The 25,861-nt window shown below is 37.1% G+C and overlaps 1 protein-coding gene across 2 annotated transcripts in view; it reads right to left on the bottom strand.

The window, feature by feature from the left end:
* The window catches only part of CDKN2AIP (CDKN2A interacting protein), a 5,438-nt gene extending 1,364 nt beyond the window's left edge, over positions 1 to 4,074 (bottom strand). The window contains exons 1-2 of one of the 2 annotated variants that reach the window (XM_072406111.1): positions 3,761 to 4,074; positions 922 to 1,021 (exon numbers count right to left, since the gene is read on the bottom strand). In XM_072406111.1, the coding sequence (XP_072262212.1) occupies positions 922 to 1,021; positions 3,761 to 4,005 (345 nt within the window). In that variant the 5' untranslated portion in view covers positions 4,006 to 4,074. Of the gene's footprint in view, positions 1 to 890; positions 1,022 to 3,760 lie in introns of both variants that reach the window. The other variant, XM_072406110.1, reaches the window with a different exon arrangement.
* Between the last annotated feature and the right edge of the window lie 21,787 nt (positions 4,075 to 25,861).

Below are 25,861 nucleotides of genomic sequence, written 5' to 3'. Positions count from 1 at the left end.
TGGCAATGCACAAGTGTGAAAGATCCAGACATTTTACCAGTAATCCAAACACTAGTAAACTGTGAAAGGTCATTTTTTTTAACTGTAAATTTACAGTATTACCTTCACATCAGCACAGACTTCTGACATGTATATGGTCACCAACAAAAAATGAAGGGGAAATCCTCACTGCCAATAAGGGGTGACTGCTCCGAGAAATAAACATGATGTCATTATAGACCTTTCTAAAAATACTATTGTTCAACTGTTGTGCTGATTCTTTAGGCTATGTACACACAGCACGTGTGTACATGATCTTTCACAATCCTTTCCGACTACACCATGCATGAACGAGCGGTGTACATACATTCCGCTCTATTGAGAGGGGAGCGGGAGAACAACGGAACTTCCATTACGATCGTTCGTCGTCCATGGATCTGCCTGGATGGTTGTTTAAACGATGGACGACGAGCGCTGTACACAGTACAGATTATCATGCAATATCGGCCCTGAGCCGATTATCGGACCAGAACAATTACACGTGTTTACCTAGCCTTAGCTTTAATACGATTATACTATTACCAGAAAGTAATAAAGCCAGTGAATAAGTATTTTAGAAAGACAGATCAACAAAAGTTATCTATTTATTTCCATTCACAACTACAACTTGAGTTGCATTTCTAACATGCAATAAACACTTTTCGGGCGGCCCAATGAATACTCATATACAAAAATAAAGACACAACACACATATTAAACACATTACATTTGATAAAATATGCATTTTGCAGCTATTGATAAATTTAAAGCAAGCCTTTGCAAATTTAAAAAAAAGTCTGCGAAACAGAAAAAACAGTAACACACTGAATTGTAAAGAAAATGCCTAAAGTGTAAAACTATGTGGTGCTGACCATTGCTACTTGTAATCCCACTTTTCTTCACCTTGGAAACCAGTTCATCGCGTGTTGTGTGGACTGGAGCATCAGTGATCTTTATATTTTCTGCCATTTTAAGGGCTTTTTCCATAACAGGAGGTGGGTAGCTGAAAAAAAAATAACCAAAACTAAGCACAACAGAACTATATACAGCATATACTTAACTTTATAAAGCTTTCTCAGAACAGTATGGTAACTTATGTGTTTGTTTAAAGGTTTGTGATGCTCTAAATCATTTTCTTAGTATAAATAAGCATTTAAGAAAGAGACAAAAATAAATAAATCAGCAACACTATGGCCAAGCCTAGACAAATGCGGTTTGCCGTTTCTGGACACTTCTTTACAACTACTGGCCAGAAATGCTTAGTTGAATTTTTGACAGGCATATATGAGTGTTTGCTGAAGTGAATATGTAAGAAAATTATTAATATCAAGAGTAATACCCAATATGATTTGAATTCATTAAGAAAATCCAACTCTGAGGTGGTCATCAGCAAAGGAACAAACACACAACTTGCATGAAAAATAATAACAAAGCAATATACCAGACTGGGCCTTCAAATAGCCACCAGCTTAACCATCCTTTCTCCTCTGGCCAACACACCTCTATGTTTTGCCTCACACCTCTCAGTTCCCAGTGTCACACCTTTATCAGCATATTAACAGCAACCTGTTTTAAGGAGTCCTTCTTGTGTAGCATTTTCTAGTTTTGTCAATAAAAGATGGCCACACAAATGTCAGCCCAGCTTTTTGGCAGAAAACATATTTAGATCCAAAGATCTACCGACAAGTGCTAAAACTCTGGCCAAACTATACAGATACAAAGGGTATATGCACTGTGAGTGGCAATGGTACATAATCTGAATAGGTGTCTAACCTAAAAATGCTGCATGCAGCTTCTAAAAATATTAACATTCAGGTGTACACACCTTTGAACACCTAGAGTTAAAAAGAAAAAAAACCTCTCCCAATCATTTCAATAATATTCTGGGGCTTATGGCAGTTAAGGACTTTGAGAGCTGAACTGCAGTGGTTCCATTGCCACAAAGCACCCATGGAGGTGGGCATTGAACATTTAGCCAGCTATACAAAGTACAAAGCAAACAGAAAAAATGACTAGTGCATCTAAATTGTGTGTATAAATGATATATATGCTGTACATGTTGTACAAGAACATTGACAGTACATTACTGACCCTTTCCACGGGGAGTGCCAAAACACTAAGCAAATTACTTGGATATGACTCAAACCTGATGTTGCAATAAATGATAGTAAGTTTTTCTTGAGTTATGGGACATGGAGACAGCCAAAAAGGAAGCAACAGATTTTCCATCAATGGCAAAATTACTGTAAGGTATCCTATAAAGCTGTGTTGACCTTGTTATGGACACTAAAGCTTTGTACATACGTCCAATGCTTCTCGTCTGATAATCGTCTCAGGGCCAATACTGGACGAGAATCTGGAGTGTTTACAGCGCCCATTGTCTATCGTCCGAACGACCGTCCTGGCGGATCTACAGACGAACAATTGTAAAAGAAGTGAAGGGGGAGAGCACGCAGCGGGGTGCTGCTCCATCACTCTCTCCTCTGAATAGAGCAGAACGGTGCTTTATGTACAGGGCTCGTTCATGCATCGTGCAGTCGTTAGTCGTGAAAGATCCTTTCCAACAACAAATATTGCACGTGAGTACCCAGCTTAGGAGACTGGAAAATATTATACACATTGTGGTGCAGTTTTGTCTCTGTTGGCAGTGAACAGTATACATGTCATCTAATTCAAAAGACTTGAATGGAAAAGTTTTATAAACTGTTTTTCAAACCACCCCCAAAAAAACACAAAATTCTAAAATCAATCATTTTGAACAGTGAATGTAAAGAAGCCAATTAGTAGTCAGAATACCTTCATTATAGCCCAAATCTACTAGATTGTAAGCTCTTTGGGACAGGGTCCTTCACTCTTGTGTCACTGTCTGTCATTTGCAACCCCTATTAATGTACAGCACTGCATATTATGTTGGCGCTATATAAATCCTGTTTATTAATAATACTAAAGTGTGCTTGCATAGGACAAAGCATGTGACACCCAAAAGTAGGGAGAACAAAACATCCCAGCATACATTTCCCAGCATTTCAGCAAAGATTATGAAGGGGGTAGTCATTGCAAGTAGGTGAAGGTTTACTGTTTGCAGTAAAATAAAAGATGTGTGGTCTTTTAAAGCTACAGGTTTCGGAATAGTTCAGTTCTAAAAAAACACAACCAACCATTGCTCTGGCTTTAGTTGGGTTTCAAGCATTTGTAATGAATATAGGTTTCCTTTATCTTTCCATAATTTCTATGATGGGACCACCAAGCTAAGAAAGGCTCCTACAACAAGCCAAGTGTTGTGTGCACAATTATAAACACAATACTGAATATTCCAATTGCATAGCCAGCCATTTGTAGGATGCACACACAATCATTCCATCTGTAAATACCTGTACACATTTATTCTTACAGCCTGGTGACTGAGCTGAATATTTTAGATCACTATTATCATGCCCCCTGTTATTTGGGATAAACACATTACAATCTGATCATCCATTCACTTACCATATTTTGCAGTGATTGGCTAAGCTACTAATCACGCAAGGCCTTGCTGTACAAAGTTGTAATGTTGATCGTACAATCAGATTGTAACAAGTATGATGAGGTGAGGCAATACCAGAATGTATTTGCATGCAATGCTTCCCCAGGGAAGGACATGACATAACCCCGCACAGCCAGCACCGGGCACTGCAGACACGGAGTGGCGTCATCAGGTGGCTGCCCGGCCCATAGACACAAGCACATGTACACACATACATACCGGCAGCCGGTAAACACGTGGTTTGTCCACACCATGGAGTAGGCGAGTAAGCGATCCAGTCCCCGGTGATTGGAGAGGAGCGCTGGAGGGGTCTGACCGGGCCCACAGAAGTCCGTAAGGTTCCGCAGAATAAACTCTCTCCGGTGTTTCCAAAGCTTGTCAGACTCACAATCCCCCCGAATACTCTCCAGCCATTCCGCCGTCTCTCGGTTCTGCTTTAAAAACTCACACACCTCATCTTCCATCTCAAACACTTCACTGACGGAGAAAATCTCCCAAACTCTAGTATCTGTAGGCGAGGCACTACGTCACCTCCGTCTGGGCGTGTTTTCCGAAACACCACGTGACAAATAAGAGGCCACCTTGGCCATATTTGAAATGGTTAAAAAAAAGTTTACCAGACTATTTGGCTTTTTACTGATCCATATTTTGTGTTACTAGAGGGGCAATGACGGTCATGCATTTTAATAGTGTTCATAAGTTACTGTTTAGACTAATTTTCTTCCATCTTTGTAAACTTGCATTCTGTAGCGAAAGAGAAGCAACACCTGTAGTGTATATAAAATGAACTACTTTTTGTTATGACAAATGTGGTGACCTGAACATTTTTATTGCTTATAGTAGTCACTATTAATATTTTATTTGAAACACTGCAGTGTGTAAACAACAGTTGTATACTGAAGCTTCAATTCAAATGCATTTGCAGGTATATTTCTCCTTTTTTAGCAGCTTTTATCATGTACTGTATAAATAGAAAAAAAAACTGGGAAAGTGGCCAACAACTTAATTGTTTGCAAACTGCCTGCTTCCTCCAGAGTTATTGGTTTCCCGCCCTACAATGATGTGTTGGGTGGGATTGCAATATGCATGTGTTTGCATACAATACCCTACAATATCTCAGGAACACTTAGGTACACCTTGCCCATGGTGCCCTCCCACCAACACATGTCCTGTGATTGCAAATGGGTACATCATTATCGATGTGTGATATGGGTAAAGTCATACAAAAATATTTTTTTCTCTGTGTTTATTTATACATTTGTTTGGGATATGTGTTGGGTAAATGTAAAGTAAAAGACTGTAAAGCTACCGATTTGTGTATAGCTAGCACTGTCTGAGATTTCTGCTTCTCAGTGGCGGAAAGCCATTTGCCAAATATTTGGCAATTCACTATAATGCTCAGTTCTGGCAAATACATGTAGTCCAGGAATACCTTAACAATATGGGGTACAAAAGGAGTAATATTGTAAGTGTCACACACAGGGACATCCAAGCCAATGCCTGTATTGCACATTGGGCCATCGTCATGAAGACCTCCATCAGTGCAGGAAATGCAGATTGTAACTCCAGTTTATCATTAGTATTATTCCTTATGTTTAAAATTAGGTCATATTGTGGGGCAAGAACTGCCTTCACCTCTATCTCCTATGTAATAAAGGGGATTCTAATGCTAGTTTTATTGTTGCTGCTGTAATACCGGTAGGAGGTGAAGGTAAATATTACGATTGGGACTCTTGCTTTTGAGACAATGATCTAAGGGTGGTATTTACAAAACAGAGAATCAGTCATTCCCTCAAGCATTACCACAGGGGAATCAATTACTGCCACTGAAACACATATACCTAGAAGATTCCAACAAGAGAAAGTCTGATTCCCTGTTTTTTAAATAGAGCCCTAACGGGGCATTTCTAATTACTGATGGTCATTCCCAATTCCTGTTGTGGTTTATATACTAAAAAATTTATAGTTTAAAGTTTATACCTTTCCCTACTGCTTATTAAATTAAACTCATGCACTAGTGATAATCTTTAATTAAAGCTGTCTGAAATGTTCAATCCATGAATAGACTACATTTGCTAACCTCTGTTATTACATATCATAATTTCACATATCAATTTAGGATATACTTTTAACATTTAACATAGACCTCTGTAGTATCATATATGTGTATGTTTGATATTACATTGTCACTGTCACATTATGTTTTATCCATTGGAAACCTGTGTCATGAAAGGACCCACTTGAACCTAATATTTCATGATTTGTATAATCGCGTGACTGTTACTTTTACAATGCTGAAATAGGATTGGAAGTGCTTGTACCTTTATACTTACTCCTTTCTTGATTTAATGCAACATGTATATAAATTTTGAACCCCCGAAAAGTTCTCTATTGCCAGGAATAGCATTTAATGACCTAATGTAATAATAAGTAATATAAAAAAATGAATCAAGTTTCAAGTCATATTTATCATGGGAAACACATTTGTAACAAAACATTAATTGTGGGGGGTTATTTACTAAAGGTGTTTAGGCTATTCACCTAACAGAGTGATTGCTCGCCTTACAAGTTCAAGTTCACTTAGTTTAGTGAATGTGGTTCAGATATACCTTGCTAAGACTTCCAAGGAGGTGCAAAAAAAACAATTTTGCTTGCAAAATATTTAGATAGTTGAAGCAAGCAAAGCTTCACCTCATTCACCTAAATTTATAGAAAATTCCCCTGTAAGGGGTTGTTCACTGTGCAAACTGAACATCATAGATCCCTTTTGAAAATCAAACCCATTGCTCTTGTACAATTCATTTTCTAATGTAATGTAATGTAATGTTTTTATTTTACACATGTCTTCCTCTGTGGGGGCCTCTTAGTAAGTATCTTCAACATAAAATTAATACAGTATTCACCATTTCTTCCTGTTTTGTTTTTTTCAAGGCTTAAGTACCCTGTGGGATAAGTACTATGGTTTTGTACACAATTCTTTCTTTTGAATACTTCTTTTTCTTAAGATCTACTAAATAAATGCTTTTCCCAACAATTTTGTCACCTGTTTAATTAGGTCTTAAAATGAGTTTGCAGAGATTTCTTTTGTATTGTTTGTTGTGTGAAAAGCCTTTTTTTCATGTCAGTTTGCTTTAGAAGCTACGTGATTAAAAAAAAAAATGAGTGACGAGGGAGGGGACATACTACATAATGATGACTTGCTTTTGTTATGGGGAAACAGGAGAGGCAGGGTACACGGTGGTTTACATGGCAGAATTCTGGTGTTGTCAGGAACCTGCTGATAGCAGGGTCATCTGAGGCTGCAGGGGTGTGATAGGATTACTACCTCTAGCCCAGCATGCAGCCAGGTGTGAGGCCAATTATTTAACCTCATGGGCGTTACACTGATGTCTAGATTTCTGTACCAAAAGCGTTACACTGTTTTTCATGAAATTTTTTTTTTTTACATTTTAGACCTGTAAGTTACAGAAATATGTCCGAACAAGGGTCTAGTAGATATCATAAATATAAAAAAAGTTTGAAACACACAATCATGTAAATAAAAAATAATGTACTTTTAATAAAATCCTATCCTATTTTTTTTGCATAGAAATTTTTGTTTATATTGTGGGCTTGTAATTCTTAGGGTAATAACTCCCGGGTATGATAATTATATTTATTTCTTATATTAAAATCATAAATTATAATATAATACATAAATATAAATAATAATTTAAAACAATAATGAAATAATAGACAACAATGTAATCTAAAAATAAAATTAAAAATGTACTTTTATTTTTATTTCATGTTGTGTGGTGTTTTTGTACTGTAAAAACCATTTAAAAGCAGATTACATTGTACTCTGCTTTTAAATTTCCCACCCTGACACACCCCCATACATCACCAATCACATCACTGGAAGATGACTCATCCTCCGAGTGATGTGAGGGGGGGATTTCCCTGCCCTGCTCACACAGACACAGACAGAGACGATGGACGCTGGAAGCTGCTGGCATCTCCGGAGAGATGCACAGCACAATGCAGGATTTCTGCATTGTGCTATACATCTCACTACAGATGCCAGCAATAGGAGCTGCGGACACTGGGTGAGAATTTCCTTTCAGTTGTAATCCGATTGTCATACAATGTATGACAATCGGATTGCAATATAACATTTGTTTACATTTAACCACCTGGTGAGAAAAACTCGGGGTTAACCATAATTGCAAAAGTTTTTAGCCCTGAGCATGCTCGGGCTTAACGGCAAGGTGGTTAATCTGCCATAGTGTATGTTTGTAAACATATGATTACAGACCCTTTGCTAATGAGGTTTGGTCTGCAACTCCAAAGCCAAATTGACGCCTAAGCAGGGGGAAGATTGGGAGCAAGGAAGAGGAACATCAAAACAACATGGAAATCAGGGAGAGGGGACTGGGTTGCAAGAAGCCCCGTTTTTCAACAATCTAGTTATACATTTTTTTTGGGCAGTTGCCTTTTTTGTTTTGTTACCTGCAATCTTAGTGTTTCTCTACAGCTAAAAGCTAAGATCTGGAGGCATTCTGCTGCTTCATCCCTCACATGATATGACAGCAGTTGTCGTTTAGTTACCACAGCACAATGTGGGGGAACTACTGTACAATTGTTGTCCTGAGACACATGATCCTGATTGTCTCAGACAACAGTTATCCAGAATGTGTTCTCAGTTTGAGACACTTGTGTTCATTCTTGATAAAATATAGTTTATAGTTTAAAATTGTTTGTTTTTGTGATACAGCCTAGTTGTGAAAGACAGCGCAAATAAGTTTGTCATACCAATAAAAGCTATTTGTTTAAATTACTATAGTGTTAAGCACGTGGATTAAACAGTGGGAGGATAATAATTTAGGTTAACAGATATATTATGCTATTTAGAAAGAGTAGGTATTGAGAACAGATAAATTAGCTGAAATAAGGTTAAAAATTAATTCTTTCTTTTAGCATACAACTTCTGTTCACAGTATTGTTTATTAGTATTTTACAGATTGTGCTGACAGCTCTCCAACTGGATGGACTTCATGTAGGAATACTTTATGTTCAGATCAACTACACTACAGTACCAGCTAAAAATGCCTGGCAAGGGTATGGCTATAAAAATTCATAGCTCCCAATAGAGTACTGACTTTAAGCTGTCAGTCTCACAGAGCTCCTTGAATTTTCAGGCAGGTAGTGGATTACATCATGGTGTTATTCTGTCATCTGCAACTGGACTACACCAATTACCACATAGAGCTGTATTTCTGGCACTTTTGTAACATAGGGGAACCTTTGAAATAACTTTTAGATCTTCAGGTAACCCCTGCTATAATTATTATATCCACAGCTCACAATAGATTAGCCTGGAAATCAGTAGAATAATGTCACTAAAACTGCTAATTTCCAGCGGAACCCCTAGCAACTTCTGGAGGAACCCTAGTCCTGATTTATTAAAGCTCTCCGAGGCTAGAGAGGATACACTTTCATCAGTGAAGCTGGGTGATCCAGCAAACCTTAAATGGATCTGGTCCAGGATAAAAAAACATTTGCTAGCAAATAGCAAATGACTTTGAAGAAATCCATTCCAGGTTTGTTGGATCACCCAGCTTCACGGCTGAAAGTCTATCCTATTCAGCCTTGGAGAGCTTTAATAAATCAGGCCCATAGAGTATAATTGTAGGTAAGTGAAATTATAGTTCCCTGGATTGCCTCTGTGTTTCTGCCTAATAATGACAATACTACAGTGATCCCCAAAGCAAGGTGTTTGGAGATGTTCTATTAATTATAAGATATGTAAAAAAAAAGTTTTAATAATTTTATTTTTTATTTTTTCAAAAATAATCAAAACATAGTTTATAACAGTTTTAAATGAAGGTACTTTATTTTTCAGAAAGGAGGAATTCCGCAGGTGAATAGCCGCAGGTAAAGTGAGGCATTTCACAGACACATCTGCATCATCCGACTTTTTACAGTCAGATACAAATTTAAAAATGTTTGCAGAAATTACCATCTGAATTCCTCAGCCATTCTCACTAAAGAACACTGCCACCTCTGTCTTTGTCCTATTTTATGATATTTTGATAAAGGGAAATATTTTATGATAAAGGGATTAATCTGAAGTAAGGAGAGGACATGGGAGTAGTTTGGAAGCATGGGAAGGTGAGGCTGTATTGACATTACCTGTGTAATATATGTCATATCTTGTGTCATGCATCCGTGGGGAGAGTTGAGGTGGTTCTGGGGAAATAGGAGCAGCAGTGAAGTCCAGGGTTGTTGGAAGAGGAGGCCATGAAATTCGGCATTGCTTCCATATAATTTGGCATGCTGAGTTTTTGGTGGTCTCTGGGGTGGGTGTAAGTGATTCTGCATACTCCCTTAAAGTTGGGAACATCCATTAGGTAATTTAGCCTATTGAAGAGGGAGAGAGGGAGATGTTTTGGACTTTGGAAACTAAGCATATACTCAATATGATATGGCATTCCTAGTGTTGCAGTTCCCTTGGCGGGTAAGGATTATTCCTTAAGTAGGAGGGGGCATATTTCTATGCCCAGATTACAGTGGGAAAATCCTGGAGTTTGGCATGAATTTCTGTTCATTCACCTGAAGTTGGGGGAGGCCACTGCTGTAATTTAAACACAGCGGGACAGTGGGAAAGTCATTACATTTAACATCCTATCTATGTACCTGACAATATTCAAAAGTGGCAAAAAGGGAAAAAAGCAGAGGCAGATGTGTGAAAATCCTGCTGTGACCAATAGTGGGTGTGCATGGATGGCATGGACTGTTGTTGATTTTTATGTAAAAAATACCTTTCATTTTTTTGACCCCTCTCTTTTGAGTTTTGCTCTTTCTCTATATACTAACATTAAGGGATGTGGTTTCAGATATTTTTAACATACATTTTATTGTATGTTAAACATTTTATTTTTATGTGGAATCTGACTATACAAACTTACCACACTAATTGTGTCTATTTCATCACCTTTATTGGACAAAATGTTTCTACTTTCTTGAAAACATCTCTAGTGTCTGCATGTCTGTATGATAAGGACTCCAATCTGAAGAATTGTCTGGTCAAGGTACCTGCATATCAACTCTATAATTTACCCCACCACCATCAGTCATCCAAGGGTTTTATAGATCTTACTGATTTTTAGAAGAAAAAAAAAATACCAAACAGGTTCTTCAATTCCTTCAAATTATCTTTTCTAGACATGATCACTACATCCAGTCGGCAACAAAGGTTTAAATGCCCAAATCTGGGCCAGTTGAACTTTTTGTAAAACAATGATTTCTGACTTGGAATTCCGAATAAGACTCTGCTTTTTCATCTGTCCTGACTTAGTGACTTATAAAGTTTTGTTAATAAACTAATATGAAATTGAATTAGTGTGATAGCTATTTAGCTGACGTTTTCAGAAGAAGATACTAATGGCAGCCTGTATACTTTGTGACAGGCTACCTTTAAGCATGTATGCTCAGGCAAACCATGTTAGGGGACATCTAGTTAACAGCCATGTCTCTGGGTGGCTATATGATGTCTGAACAACTGACTTAATTTTGGGATATTACTATCCCCCCTCCCACCTACTCTGATTACAGGCAATAAAAAATATCAAAAATGCTTTTTGCGCACCAAAAGCCATGGTCATTGCAATGGATGTAGAATTAAGGCTGTGTACACACGTTAGACTTTTGTCCTTGGAAAGGATCTTTCACTGTACACAAGTCAGATTCTCATCCAGTACTAGCCCTGAAGCAATAATCAGATGAGAATGATCTGACGTGTGTAAGTAGCCTTTGGTACTTTTAACTTACTTTAAAAGCAAAACAAAAAAAAATCAAGATTGATTAGAGAGGGGTTAATGTATGCCCATGGAAAAGTTTTAAGTCATACTTTAAACTGCCACTGTTCTATGACAGACTGCTGAAAAGCAAGTTCTAACAGAAATTTTGATTCAGCACAGGAAACAAGCCATACAATTGCTCTGTTGTGTCTCTACTCAACTATTTTTCTTTTAAATAATTCTTTGTTGTTTTAGATAGAAACATTTGTAACCAATAAACTGTTTTTCTTTATTTTAGATGAATACCAGAAAGTTGGAATTATTTTATTACTACAAATTCTCTTTAAACTAGTTGTATGTATCATTTAGAACATGGCCTGTTTACTTTATGTGACGTTTTATTATTATTCCACAAGAGGGCAGCAAAGCACACTCTTAGTTTGCCACTGAGCGATTTTCACCTACATTTTGTAGTTGTATGAAAATATAAATTCATATTGCTGGCCTAAACTTTTAAATTTAGTACTGGCAGTGGAAATCCGTTTTGCAGGTATTTATGGTTGTCATCTATGACATGTTTAGAGAACAAGGTGACATCTGTTTTTTAATGTCCCTAAACACCAGCAAACAGTGTAGCTATTTGGATGGCAAAATTTATTGAGAATACTTCAAATCTGTAAATGTATACAGTTGTACCTTGGTATAAGTCCTTAATCCGTTCCAGATCCTTGGACTTATACCAAATATACATTGATGGGGCTGTAAAGAATAATTTAAACACTGCCTTATACTAAAGTACATAAATACAAAAGCAATTAGATGAAATAAATGAAAATTTACCCTTACTTTACCTTGTTGAGAAGAGTCGAGTGGGAGAGTCGAAGGGAGGAGATGTTAGTAATTCACAGAGAGTTATAGCGCGGGTTGTTCACTGAATGGTGCCAACTGACATACTGACACTCGTGGGCAGTCATGGCACACGGTGTTGTGACTCATTTTGACCCATACAAGTTCTAGCACAAAGGTTGGATAGCAAGCAAGATTTTTTGTGTCCAAACAGGACTTATACCAAGTTGGACTTATTGCAAAGCGGACTTATACCGAGGTACCACTGTATTTTCTTTCTATACTAATACTGCAATAGGAAAATAATCCGAGGGGAAATTTGGAATGGAAAGATTGTAACTTTTACCACACTTTCACTAGTGGCGAATCCATAAGGCTATTTTCAGACCCCCATTTTTTCAAGCTTTTGTAAGCATATGCATACCAGATACGCCCCTTTTCAGGGCTTTTTTGCTGTTTGTGAACATGCTGCCCATCCTTCTCCTGACTGACACTTCAATTGCCAGCAAGGCACAGGGGAGTTAGGAATATTGTGACTGGCCATATCAGAGCCAATGACTTTTTGATTGGTTGCATCCACCGGAAGTAGACCCCCAAGGACACAGAAGAGGATTGGGAGCCAGAGAAAGCCATGGCTGGCAGCCTGTGGAGAGATACAGGGTCAAAGGAAGACACAAGACACATGAGAAAGGCACAGCAAGGAGAAAAACTACCTGAGGTTGAGCATTCCAAAGAGAGCTTAGATAGGCTTGTGTTCAGTAATAGTTTATATATATTTAAGGGTTTTTTAAGGATATGATTTAGGGAAATTTGTATTTAGTTTAGGAGTGCTAGTGTGTGTGAATGTGTGTAACTATGACTGAGGTTAGCACCACTTTTACTTTTTTTACTTCAGGGACAGGAATAACCAGAATATGGCTGAGGGAGGGGCACTGATTTCTAGTTGTGGCCCTTCTGCTTAGCTAATCAAATACCTGTATTTATTTGTGTATGTATGTATTTATGTATGTATATGTATACATTATGTATAATTCTGATTATAGGTCTGAAGAATGTAGGGTACTGTATTCCCTGGTTCTTGCACCGTCTTTTTTAGTTGGTAGCAGCCTCACCCATAACCCACAAATTGTGTAGATTAAATGTTGTCAGAAGAGGCTACAGAGGACGGCGCAGCTTACTGACCCAGGTTTTAGGGAATATTTCACATATACATGAATACACATGAACTGACAGGACCTTCTGCTTTATTTCTATGAGCCACAAGGCACTAATCGCTGTATCAAAAACACAAAAATGTGGCTAGCCAATTCACACCAGCAAAGGTTTAATAATTTAATTTATTCATTTAACATTTAATTATTTTTAAAGTGTTCCTGTATTGGTGAACTTCAACAAAACACTGCCCATTGCTTCTGGTGTGAAAGAGCCCTGAATTTAACAATCATATATGTATATGACCTATATATGGTCTCATGTATCACAAAAGGTTACAGGAGGAATTTAAAAAATGTCACCCCTTCCCCTTTTTTAAATGCAATTATATCCTCTATCAGCACACTCTGAAAGTATGTATTGTTATTGAGAACAAGCAGCCCTCTCTGGTCACCTTCTTAATTATCTTTCGATGATGCTACACTACAAGATTTAAAAATGGAAGATTATTAAGGAAAGGTAAAACATAAGTAATGTAGAAGCCTTGTATCAGCCACTGGTTTACCCACACATTGGGTAATGGTGTAATTTCAGACTTAAAAGGAATTTCAGTTATCTTGTTTTAATTTCCTGACATATTCTATCCCTCATTTGGCCTGCGCTGATGCATTGAAGATGCTTGGCCTCTAATAATTGTGACATGTATGTACCTTTTAAAATGTTTTTGTCAAGGTGTATACTTGTTGTATTTAAAGCTGGTTTATGTCTGGGCATTTGATATTAAGTATAAATAATCAACTAACTCTAAGTTACCACATCTATTTCCTGCAATCCTATGTTTTTATAGTGAGTATAAGATTGTGTGAATGTTCAGCCTTATCAGAAAAGCAATCAAGTATTTTCTTCATTTACACATACTTTTTTGGAAGTATTAAAATAAATGACCTTAGAACCATCCTTAAAGGTGAAGTGGAACTGCACAATTAAATTTTTAAAATTTACTTATAACATTACATTTTTTATATAACATTCTTTATTTTCATTTTTTTCATTTTCATATTACAACAATACAAAAAGAAAGAACATAACACTCACAGAATCAAAGGTAATGGGATATCTTCAAGGGTTACATCACTAATACACAGCAAAAAAACAGTAATTGTGGCATAAACAATCCAACATTTTTACATTGTAGGAAACTTAGAGTAATAAAAAAACCAAAAGGTCATAACATGGAATACAAACTGATTTAGTAATGAGGTTTACAACAGTCACCATTAACATGAGGATTAGGAACAAATCGCCTATATTCTGATGAGTCAAGGAATTCTTTCCAATAGTACCAAGTATTTTGGAATTTGTCATCCCTGTCGTGGGGACCCGCTGTAAGGTCTTCCATCAGCATTATTTCATTTCTAATGCGAAACCACTGAGCCATGGAAGGACAGGTTTTTGACCACCAGAGCAATGGTATGCAAAGATTGGCGGCATTCAGTAAATGTCTGACTACTGAAGTTTTATGGAATCTAAGTGTAAGGGAGCTATGTTGAAGCAGAAAAAATGCTGGGTCGTCCGGCTCTTTGTAGTCTGTATATTTTTGTATAATTTCCCCAACCCCCTCCCAGAATGGCCGCACAGACGGGCAGGACCAAAATATGTGTATGAGTATGAAGCCCTCTCCCTCCTCACAGCGCCAGCAGCGATTTGAGACCGCAGGGTAAATACAATGAAGTCAAGAGGGTGTATGGTACTATCTGGTGAGTATCTTATAGTTGAGTTCCTGAAATCTGCTATAGACTGAGGTGTGGTGTGACAACCAGATTATCCGATTTCGCTGCTTATCATCTAGTGTGATGATCAAGTCCCCTTTCCAATGTGTAAGATAAGTGGGTGAAGAGTCCCTAGGTGGGGTGTTAAGCAGAGCATAGAAGGCATGTCTATCTGAGACTGCCTCTGCATACAGAATTTCAACTTCAGGTTTCCTATGCTTTCTAATACAGGTAAATGCAGACTGCAGTTTGAGCACAGAAAATATTTCAGACATCCCTTTAAATATACATGCTTTCTGGGCTTGTTAAGATTTGGTTGGCATGGAGCAGGTACATCTAAAATTATGCCAAAGATGCATTCCTTCACATAACAACAATAACTATATTTGTAAGGTATGTGTGTGTGTGTGGGGGGGGGGGTATGCAGACTTCTAAATCACAATCTGAATCTAGAAGTAACCATCACTCTTCCCAATATGAATAAAATGTGTTTTACCAGAATCTCTATACTCTCCCCTCATGGGTTATTCTGTACCAATGCACCTAAACCAGGACACTTTCTCTACTTGCCCCTAAGTGGTCACAACTAGGTATATTATAAAAGTTTACTAATATGTTATTTATCAGCCTTTCTCCTAGTCAACCTCCACAACTCGTACAATACTTAAGTGTTACTTCATAGTTAGTCTGAAAGAACCCCTGCTTTCTTGTATTTATTGGTTATCCCCATCCTCATCAGTACATTTGCAAGTTATTTCCTGATGCTTTGTATTAGGATGATGTCCACATGGCTAGTAATGTTCATTAAAGTGAGCTGTACTATAAATTACAATAGCAAACTTGACAAAGTGCATTCCAGATGTTCCCGTTTTAGTGTCAGATGTCCCTTTGAGCATGAGTTCTCCAACCAAAGAGTAGGATAACAGGCTCTGAAGGAACACAGCAAGTACAACAATGCTCCTCCAGGACAGGGAATGCAATAATTCCACCACATTGTGATAGCAAGGCTGTCATTCAGCCCATGAGAAATGATGGCTGCCTCTGGTTCATTCTCTGCTCCAACAACCTTTATCTCTAACTCCTGTGCATTCATGTGCAAGCAAAATCATGCTGTGTTACATTTCTTTGGATAGGGTTGAGTATTCTTTGTAAGCTGATAAATGGGTTTGCTAGGTGAACAGCTTGAACTTCTTTAGTAAACCAACCCCATTGCATTTGTTTTTAAATGTATGATCATGTTAATACTTGCAGTGTGTGGTGACTGGAGGAGAGTCTATAAACGTAAATGCACCAGGTTCACCTTGCCACTGTAGGCAATTGCATAGTTAGCGTTCCTAATTTACGAAGTATACGTCAGCAGCCCACTAATTTACCTGCTTGAGAACAAAGTGCATACTGATCGGGATGCTTTGCAAACTGTAATTCTACCATGTAATTCAATTTCCATTGAGGCTGCCTATAATTATTGTATGCCAACCTGGTATTTTAGTCATAATACTGTATTTTTATGCCACCAGTCTCCAAATTAAATATAGGAAACATCAAATAAAAAGTTTTTTTGTTCAATGTTAAGTAAATGTGATTAAAAACAATATGTACTTTTTAAAGCTGGAAAACCAGTTTGGAGGCCTTGAGCTGATCAGGGAATAGTTGGGAGGGTTCCCTGACTACCTGGTCCATATACTGGTTCTTTTACCTATGCAGGGCATGGCACAGGTGCGGTATTTAGGCTATGTACACACATCAGATGATTCTTGCCCAACACAAACAATTTATTCTCAGGGAATTGTGCATAGTGGTCCCTCTGATGTCATTTGTCAACCTGCCAGGGCAGATTGGTGAACAACCAATGAGAAGTGACCACTGTTCACACCTATGGAGTAGGGCACAGAGGGGTGCTGCTTGCTTTTCCTCCCCCCTTAGAATAGAATGACCCTGTGTTCCTTTACCTGTCACTGGAATCTGGATCATGAATGAATGGTTTGCGGAGACAATTCTTTGACATCCATCAGATGTCTGTATGAGGCTTTAGGCTGGATACAGTCCTAGGGAAGCCTGAATTCCGTACCCAGTTTGTATCTGAAAGCTGGAGAAAGTCTAGTCTAAGAAAATGAAGTAAGTCTAGTCTAGAAAATGAAGTCTAGTCTAACAAAGTGAAGTAACCAGGATCCAGATGGATATTATTTATTTTATTCATTTGTTGTTTTGGGCAACTTACAAATAAAACTTTGGCAGCAGCCTGAATTTTTACTTAACCTCCTGCCCTCCCATGAGGGTCACTTGCATCCTAGAAGCCGTGAAATCTACCTTAGAAATTCTGGAGCACTTTAAGCACTAAAAAACTCTATACACCACTAAATGTGCAAGGGGGTAATTGTCATGTTTTTTTTTACTGTCTTGTCTTAATAGTTGTATGTGACTTTGTTTGGGGTATTTTTCCTTCTTACTTTACCTTTATCACACTAGGTAGGATAAGGAATAGGGTGTTACAGTAACGATGAAGGGCATAATAGTACACTGTAGTGTCATAAAGGTAGTAGGAAGCACTGTGCACAGAATGGGACATATTTAATGGACACTGACATTATCAATAGGCTGCTACAGCATACCCTCCCAACATTGATATGTGTATTTCTATCTGTCAAATGCCACTACCTATAACACTAGGCTCCTGCTGCCTATGCACAGAATTGTTAAATGGAGATGTGCATTGTCTCCACTGAAGTGAGACAAGGAAGTGAAGAAACTGTGAAAGACTGCAATCTATTTGAGGTTGTTTGAAGTTATGACTTGACCTTTAATATGGTTTTTCCTTATATATTATTCTAATTCAAGCAGCCCAGGATATTATATAATTGTACCTTTCGAGTGGAAGATGCTGTGAATGCCCAAATTTCAAGGTTTATTGAATTAACCCAAAGGGATTTAAAGGTATTATTTACAGTATCAAAAATATAGCCAAGTCACAGAAAGAGTTTTTTTAAAAAACATTTTTGTTGAACATATTGGTAAAACACAAACAAACATTAACATAATGTGCTTCCAAGGTGACCTTTTTACTACTGACAGGTACTAACCATCTTCCTTTAAAACTGGTCCAGTAAGTATTGATGTAAAATAGGCTGACAGAGGTGCCAGAATTAACTCATTGCATTTTACATCAGGAGATGCAGAGGCATATGAATTTTGCAACAGCATAATAAGAAGAAAACCATTATTACTTAGAATTTATAAAACACACAATAATGACACCACTGTTTAAAGTTATTAAAGATGCTGGGAATCTTGTCTGCATTACCCTTTGTATATGTGTCTTGTATATATGCAAAATCTTTTATGTACACATGTTAGTTTAATGTCACTGATATTGTCAGTAAACACTATACTGAATGAGTGCTGTACACACAGAGCTGTCCTGTTCTATGGAGGGGGTGGGATGAGTGAAGGTACTGTGTCTCCTCAATAGGAAGGTACAGCAGTCATCCACACTTAGTAATCCATTTTGCCTGGGGCAATCACAAATATTCCCCTAACACAACAATCATCTAGCATGTGTGCATAGTCAAAGTCAGTGAAGAGCCAAGGTTATATGTAGAGCCAAGGTTATATTGTGTCAGAGGAAGCTATGGGGTGGCTGACTTTAATGTCAAAAAGTTCAGTGAAACCATAGCTCACTAATGCTCTTATCTTGGGACATCAGATACCTACCATATCTAACATGATAAACACCTAAAAAACTGAATCAAAGTTTATAAATTGTTGCCAGGACAATTCATATTCTTATGAAATTTAAATCATCTTCATATCAGTGGATATAATTGAATTATGATTTGGTTTCATGATGTCATCTTTTACTAAAGCACACAGTAGGTGCTATTTTATTGGAACACATTTTTTATTATTGTTCATAATGTAAATCTACCCTGAGCTTGTGTTGTAATATGAAAAAGAAGTATCTGTATTCAGAATCTGCTGAATAGCTTGGATAAGGAAAACATTTAAATGTAGTGCAAATGTTTTAGTGCAAAAAAACAGAGCACATGAGTCATATCTATTATTAGGCAGCTATAATATTTGTTTGTTTGAAAACAATTCAAAAAATACTTTTTTAAAGAATTGTCTTGTTTGTTTCCTGTTCCTAGTGTTGATATGTGCCATCACTCCCCGTGGTTTTTACCTTCTGGAAAATAAGAAGAAGGACATTTATGAAGCAAGAACAAGGAAAATACATGTCCCCAGTTATTCAATCCAAAAAAAAAATCCATATAGTGGCCCCGATTTACTAAAGGAATACCTGATATTCAGAAAAGAGAACCCACTGTTTTTTGCACATGTGCCTGATAAAGATAGAACAGCATCTAAAGGATATGTGCTCAGATACTTCAGCTCTACCCTTGTGGCTACGGTTGAGAAACCTTCAACAAGCTGCTGAGAAAACCAGACCTGCCAGCTGGACTGGAAAAGGATTGCTGTGAGATGAAAGTGAGAGCAATTTCTAGAGTTTACCTTTAAACTTTATACTACCATGATCACTTTTCACTTTATAATTTATGGAAATGGTTTTTGCATCTATATCTGTAACTGTCTGCTAATAAAGAGCTCTATACTTATCCAGATTATCTGATGATCTAATTTTGAAAAACTCTGATCTGATGTTAGCACACACAGACAATGATTGTGTTGTCAATATAAAAAATATAATTTGTACCAGTGTTGGTAAAGTTATTGCACATTGCATTAAGTCATTGTTCTTTAGTGAATAAGCCCTATTACGTCTAAGATATCTTGTTTGGACCCAGACAAAAAGGGAAAGCTGCCATTTCTTTGGCAGTTCTCCCGCTGGGAAACTGCTCAGCTAGCACTAATGAAACCAATTACTGTCTACAGTACTCTGTTAGACACATGTACATTTCATGTGTAATTTACTGCGGAATTTTGCTCTACCTATGCTGAATTTTGCATGATTCACAAACAAGTTACAAATATATAATTGTCAAAAAATCTTTGAAATAAAGGAGCAGGGGATTGGACCTTTTGTCAAGATATAACTGCTGTCTGTTTTCCAGTTCAGGTGATTCAAGCGTCCACTTGTGATCATTGCCACCAAAACCGAAAGTTAGGGAATATACAAAAGTTTTGATCTATCTGTAGTAGAATTGTTTAGAAGAAATCTTCCGATGGGGACACTTGTAACTGGACAAATGTCTAACAGGGGACTTCTATTTTCTTTGGAATAATATTATATACAATTGAAACATAAATAACATACATGTTATAAAAAAACTGAACATCGGGCTGATTCATAAGATACAACTGAATGCAGCTAAATATCTTTTGTAAAGATGTCAGAAATGTAACCAGTTTAGTAACTGAAAAAATTCAGATATTCCCGAGTGCAATAAAATGTTTTACACCCCAAATCCCAGAACACTTAAAAAAAAAATTAAAAAAAAAAAGTATATATATATTCATCACTACACAAATCAAAGACTGGCTACAAGACAAACCAAGCTACAGATTACTTCCATAACAATGTGAAACCATTCACTACAATAAACTTGGATTATTCCCCTCCAGATGAATGAAACCATGGTGTCATTGAAACAAATGATGCCTCTGTTCATTCATAAATCACTGGATTAAATAAGGGTATACTTCCAGAATTCTATATTTAAATGTCCAAGGATCCTTAATATTGTTTTATTAAATACAATTTAAAGAAACAGAAAAACTGATTTATCCCATATACCTCCTATACATTGTGGGCTTTTCTGGAATCTGTGTATATATCAAGCATGTTAACCTCATACCTAATAGCACCTTGCAAAAGCTTTTGTTTACTTTGATTTCCATCTAAAATGTGCAAATGTAAACTATTTTGCAATTTCTATGTTCCTAAGTACCTAAGATGTTAGGAAAAACATAATTTATAACAATAAATATAACAATGTGCAGAGAGATTCACTCTCCTCCTAACAGACATTACAAATGCATTTGATCAATTTAATGGTTAGACCAGGGTCACAAGGATAGGAGGCCAATTAAAAAGAGAAGGAAAAGGAAAGGAGAAGGAAAGAAAAAAAAGAAGAGAAGAAAGAATCCCCATCCTTAGAATATCTAGCATTTACGATTTTAAAAAGAATCCACAGATCCCAAGTCTTGTGAAAGAGCAAGAATATAATTATAGTGCATGAGAGTTTATTACAAACCATAATCCAATTCAGTTTATTTTTAATGACTCAGGAGCAAGGGTGGATCACCTACATTATTTGCTACTGTAATGTGAGATACTAAGAATATATAGGTGACCAGGCATGAAAGATGTTTGGGTAAGAAAAAGCCAATTTTATAAAGCAACAGAAGTTCAGGAGCTTTAGGATTATTATTCGAAGGAATGAAGAAAATTAAATGTTATTCTTGTCCAAAATCTCAAAACATGAAAGAAACTTTTCTAGCTCTGAGTGCAGTTTCAAGGGACTAAGTTAAAAAAAAAGTCTTTTCTTCTTTTATTTATTTAATTTTTTTAATTTTCACAATTAGGGGTTGGCAAACTTGTATAAGCCAAGGTGAAACCTCTACTCAGGATTATCTCTCAAATACTTGTCCAAAATGTGCTCACCCTGGGACAATACCTGCATATATGGGATATTGCCCCTGATTCATCAATAAAATCCGCGAGCTTTTTCAGTTGCTGAATAGCGCGATCGCGTACGATTTCGGATCGCGAATACAAATGCGCGACCGATAATCCGATTCTGCTTGATGAATCAGGGGCATTGTCTCTATTTTCCCAAAGACAGAATCCAAAAGGGAAGACATGTAAATTGAAATTAAATGACCCTTCTAAAATATATACCACCTGAACTTGGTTTTATAATTGGCTTCAATTAAGGATGTGTTAAACAAAATCTTGGGCAAGCCAAAAAACACTTGCATACCAGTCATCAGCATCCCAAAGCAAGTCGGGTAACTATAGTCACACATAAAAAGAGTTTTCCAGAGGAATTAAGTAAGTGTGATATATGGTGGATATTCAATCTCAAGAAGATTCAGGTGACCTGCACATGTTAAGTTTACAAGGAGTTTGGGAGGGGGGCAAGAATGGTACTTATCTGTGTTTCTAAGCAGTCAGGCCAACTAGATGTGCCGTACAATTTTGCTGTGTAAATCTTGCAGGTAAACAGATCCAATATATTTATTTCAAAAGTGTATTTAGCTGTTTACCTCAAGCTTACCTATACAAAAAATATATTGAGAAAATCCTAAATTAAAAAAAAGTAATCGAATTAAAACTGTTGTAGAATGCTAACTGCTGATATGGTTGGGTAATGGTAATCATATCCCCATTATACAATAGCAATTTGTTGTGGCTGATATCTAGGTACTGAAGCAGTCCAGGCTATACATAGCCAGTGATTTTCCATAATGTTTTCTTGTATTGTTTATTACAGGTTACTTCATTGAGTGTGTGATTTCCCATACATATCAAATTTAGTTTATAAATACTCTTTTTATACTATTGAATAGCTATCACATTTCCTGTGCATTAACCAGTGCGGATTCTTAAAGCAATGAAAATAATGAAAAGAGACATAACTATATGACTTTAAAGTCGTTTTATTCTAACTAGATGAAGTTTGATTTGTATTAGAATATAAAGGAAAAAAAACATAGGGGCAAAGTCCAATCCTTGGGATTAGATGTATTGCGGTAAAGTGCACTCTACTGTAACATATGTTAGGCTGGGTCTACATGAACGATTTTAAAAACGGATATAAACGTTCCTACCACCTTTATATGCGTTTTTAGGCAACTTTTACAAGCGTTTTAAAGCTTAACTTTAAAATGCTAAAAATCTTTTATAAACGCCTATGACGCATTTTACCGCGATTTTACATAAGCGTTTATGAAAGTTTTACTTTTAACCCTTTCAGGGAATGAGTACAGGGGTACATAAAACCCCTTACTCATTCCCTGAAAGGGTTAAAATGTGTAAAGAAATTGGACAAGGCTTTAATGTTAATTGATTTTATTAAATGTGTGTGTTTGTGTAATTAAACTTTTTTTTTACAGGTTATCTCAATGACAGGATGATTTCCAGGGCTGCAATGAGCACAGCCCTGGAAATCCTCCTGACAGTGAGGGATCGCAGGGCACTAGGGGTTAAATGAGGACAAGCCTCTCCATTCACCTCTAGTGCTCTGTGATTGGCTGATGTTTTACGTTTCTCAGCCATTTAGCACTAGACATAAATGGGGAGACCTGTGCCCATTCATCTCTAGTGCTCTGTGATTGGCTGAGAAATAGGAAACCCTGATGACAGCTCAAGCATCATCAGGATTTCCCTATCCTTAGCCAATCAGGGAGCAGAGCAGTCAGCGGAGCTCTGCTATGCTGACAGCTCCGCTCCCCTGATCACTTCTGCAGCCCTAGAGGAGCTGTGACATGTATTACAGATATAGAACATGTCACAGCTCCAGTGTACTTTTTTTACAGTGTGGGCTACATATCAACTCTCAACTGCCTTTCTGACAAGTGGAGCAAGCATGGCTGCACCTCTGCCATGTTGGTAGAAGTATACACACACGGGGATCTGTTCCTTTATCAACCTGCGGCCACTTTGAAGTCTTACACTAGGTATGCCTTCTAAACCCCGATTGACTAGAAAAAAGCTGTGCAAGAACCAGGCCACCGTGCTCATGATACTGTTCTCTTAGATTGCAAGCTCTTTTGATCAGAGTCCTCTCATCCTGTTTTATTGGCCCTAATTTGTTAAAGCTCTCCAAAGCTGTAGAGTATACACTTTCATCAGTGAAGCTGGGTAATCCAGCAAACCTGGAATGTTTTTTTTTTTTTTTTTCAAAGTCCTTTGCTATTTGCCAGCAAATGTTTTGAATCCTGGACCAGATCCATTTCAGGTTTGCTGGATCACCCAGCTTCACTGACAAAAGAGTATCCTCTCCAGCCTTGTAGAGCATTAATAACTCAGGGCCATCATTTGTATCTGTCAATCATTTGGAACCCCTATTTAATGTACCAAGCTGAGTAGATTTTGGTACTGTATAAATTCCATCTAATACTAATAATATTGTTTTATTCTTAGCGACACGCTTGCCCTGGCTTTACAAGTGCACACATCTTACATGATCTCTGGAGGTACTGTACTGCCTGCCAGATGGGGTAAAAACAATAATAGGAATGTGTCCTCCACTCATTTTCTCAATACTTTATTGTGTCAGCACTATATATAACATTATGTGATCCATTTATAAATTATTCCCACTTCGATTCGTTCATAAATGGATTTCCTTTCTATTCTTTTCCTATTGTGACAGTTGTGCACTTTTGATGATTGTCCACTAGGTGGCAGAACAAGTCATTGTTTTAGTAAAAGACCTGTAGAAAAAAATGACCATAAAATTCACCACCAGCGAACTTCTAGAGGAATTTACTGGGGGAATGATTTATAAATAGCACCCTATAACTTCATATCTTCAGCTTCTGCATCCTGCACGTCTTCACCATAAGAACTGTCCTCATTCCTCTGGTTAAATGACACTCACTGGGAAGTCCCACTAAGTCATGTAAAGACAAAGGCAGGTAATGAAAAAATAAAACATACACTGAGGGGTTACACAGTTTAGGATATATCATGTTTAAAATATCCCTTTACCTTTAATTTTTATAAATGGGTGACAGGGTGAAGCAGGTGATGTGATGGCTAACTTATAAACAGCAGTAGAAACCTGACAAAAGACCAATTGTATTTAAATCTTCAAAAACATATTTTGACAGGCGTTGGACTTTAGGGTTGCAAAGGCGTGTGCACCAACAACACCTATTGCACTTGCACCTTCTTCCAACAGATTCCTAAGCTTTGTTAAAGCAGACCCTGTTTCCCCTTATGTTCATTACGTATGTTGTGAAGTGCATGTAGAATACATAGGTACATTGAATAAATAATTAATATTGATATTATAGTTTATCCCCCATATGCTATACTTTTTGGGAAGTTTATGTTGGGGCATGATTTTTGTGCATTAATTAATGAAAACATTTGCTTGTTTATTGTATAGTATTTGTAATGAAAACGTATGCATTTAATATAGAACTTGAAAATATTTAAACAGTTTAAAAAATGTTACTACGTGAAGTTTCTGTTAGAAGATAACCCTGTTTCCTTTACCACAATAAAACCAGCAGTCATAATTCACAGGTCTGGCAGCGGTAGCCAAGAATGATGGAGCCCGGCCAATTCAGAGAGGGTAATTGCAGATGTATTATGCAGCTCTTTTATGTAAACGGTGGAATTGTTTATTTATTGTGCATTCTTAAATATTCTATTCCACCTAGCAATTCTAATTGTTTTGTAAACAATGTAAAATTAGTTTATCACACTTTAAAGTGAATCTATCAATAACTATAAATGTCTTCACTAATATTGTCCCAATATGTCTCAATGTACACCTACAGTATAATTGTTTAATTATATTCAGGTAAACTTTCAACATTTGTCACTTTGTGGAAAGCCTGATTGTGAGATGCAGCAGTAGAGGGGTGATTTGGATAGGAAATATACACAGTATAAAGCAGAATGGATACTGCACAGACAACAGTTGCTGCAATGGGCCTGGGGTTAGAGGGCCCCATTAGACTGGCTTTTGAGGCTAATTAAAATATGTGAGTGTGTGAAAATACCAGGTAAATCATATACTGTATTTTTATTAGTTGGAGACATTGCTGTTGACACCGACCCTATACCTCTTTTTTTC

This window comes from Pyxicephalus adspersus, chromosome 3 (assembly GCF_032062135.1).
Source record: "Pyxicephalus adspersus chromosome 3, UCB_Pads_2.0, whole genome shotgun sequence".
In the NCBI taxonomy this organism is placed as follows: domain Eukaryota; kingdom Metazoa; phylum Chordata; class Amphibia; order Anura; family Pyxicephalidae; genus Pyxicephalus; species Pyxicephalus adspersus.
Note: the sequence above shows the minus strand (reverse complement) of the source record. Positions and strands in the feature narration are given on the sequence as shown.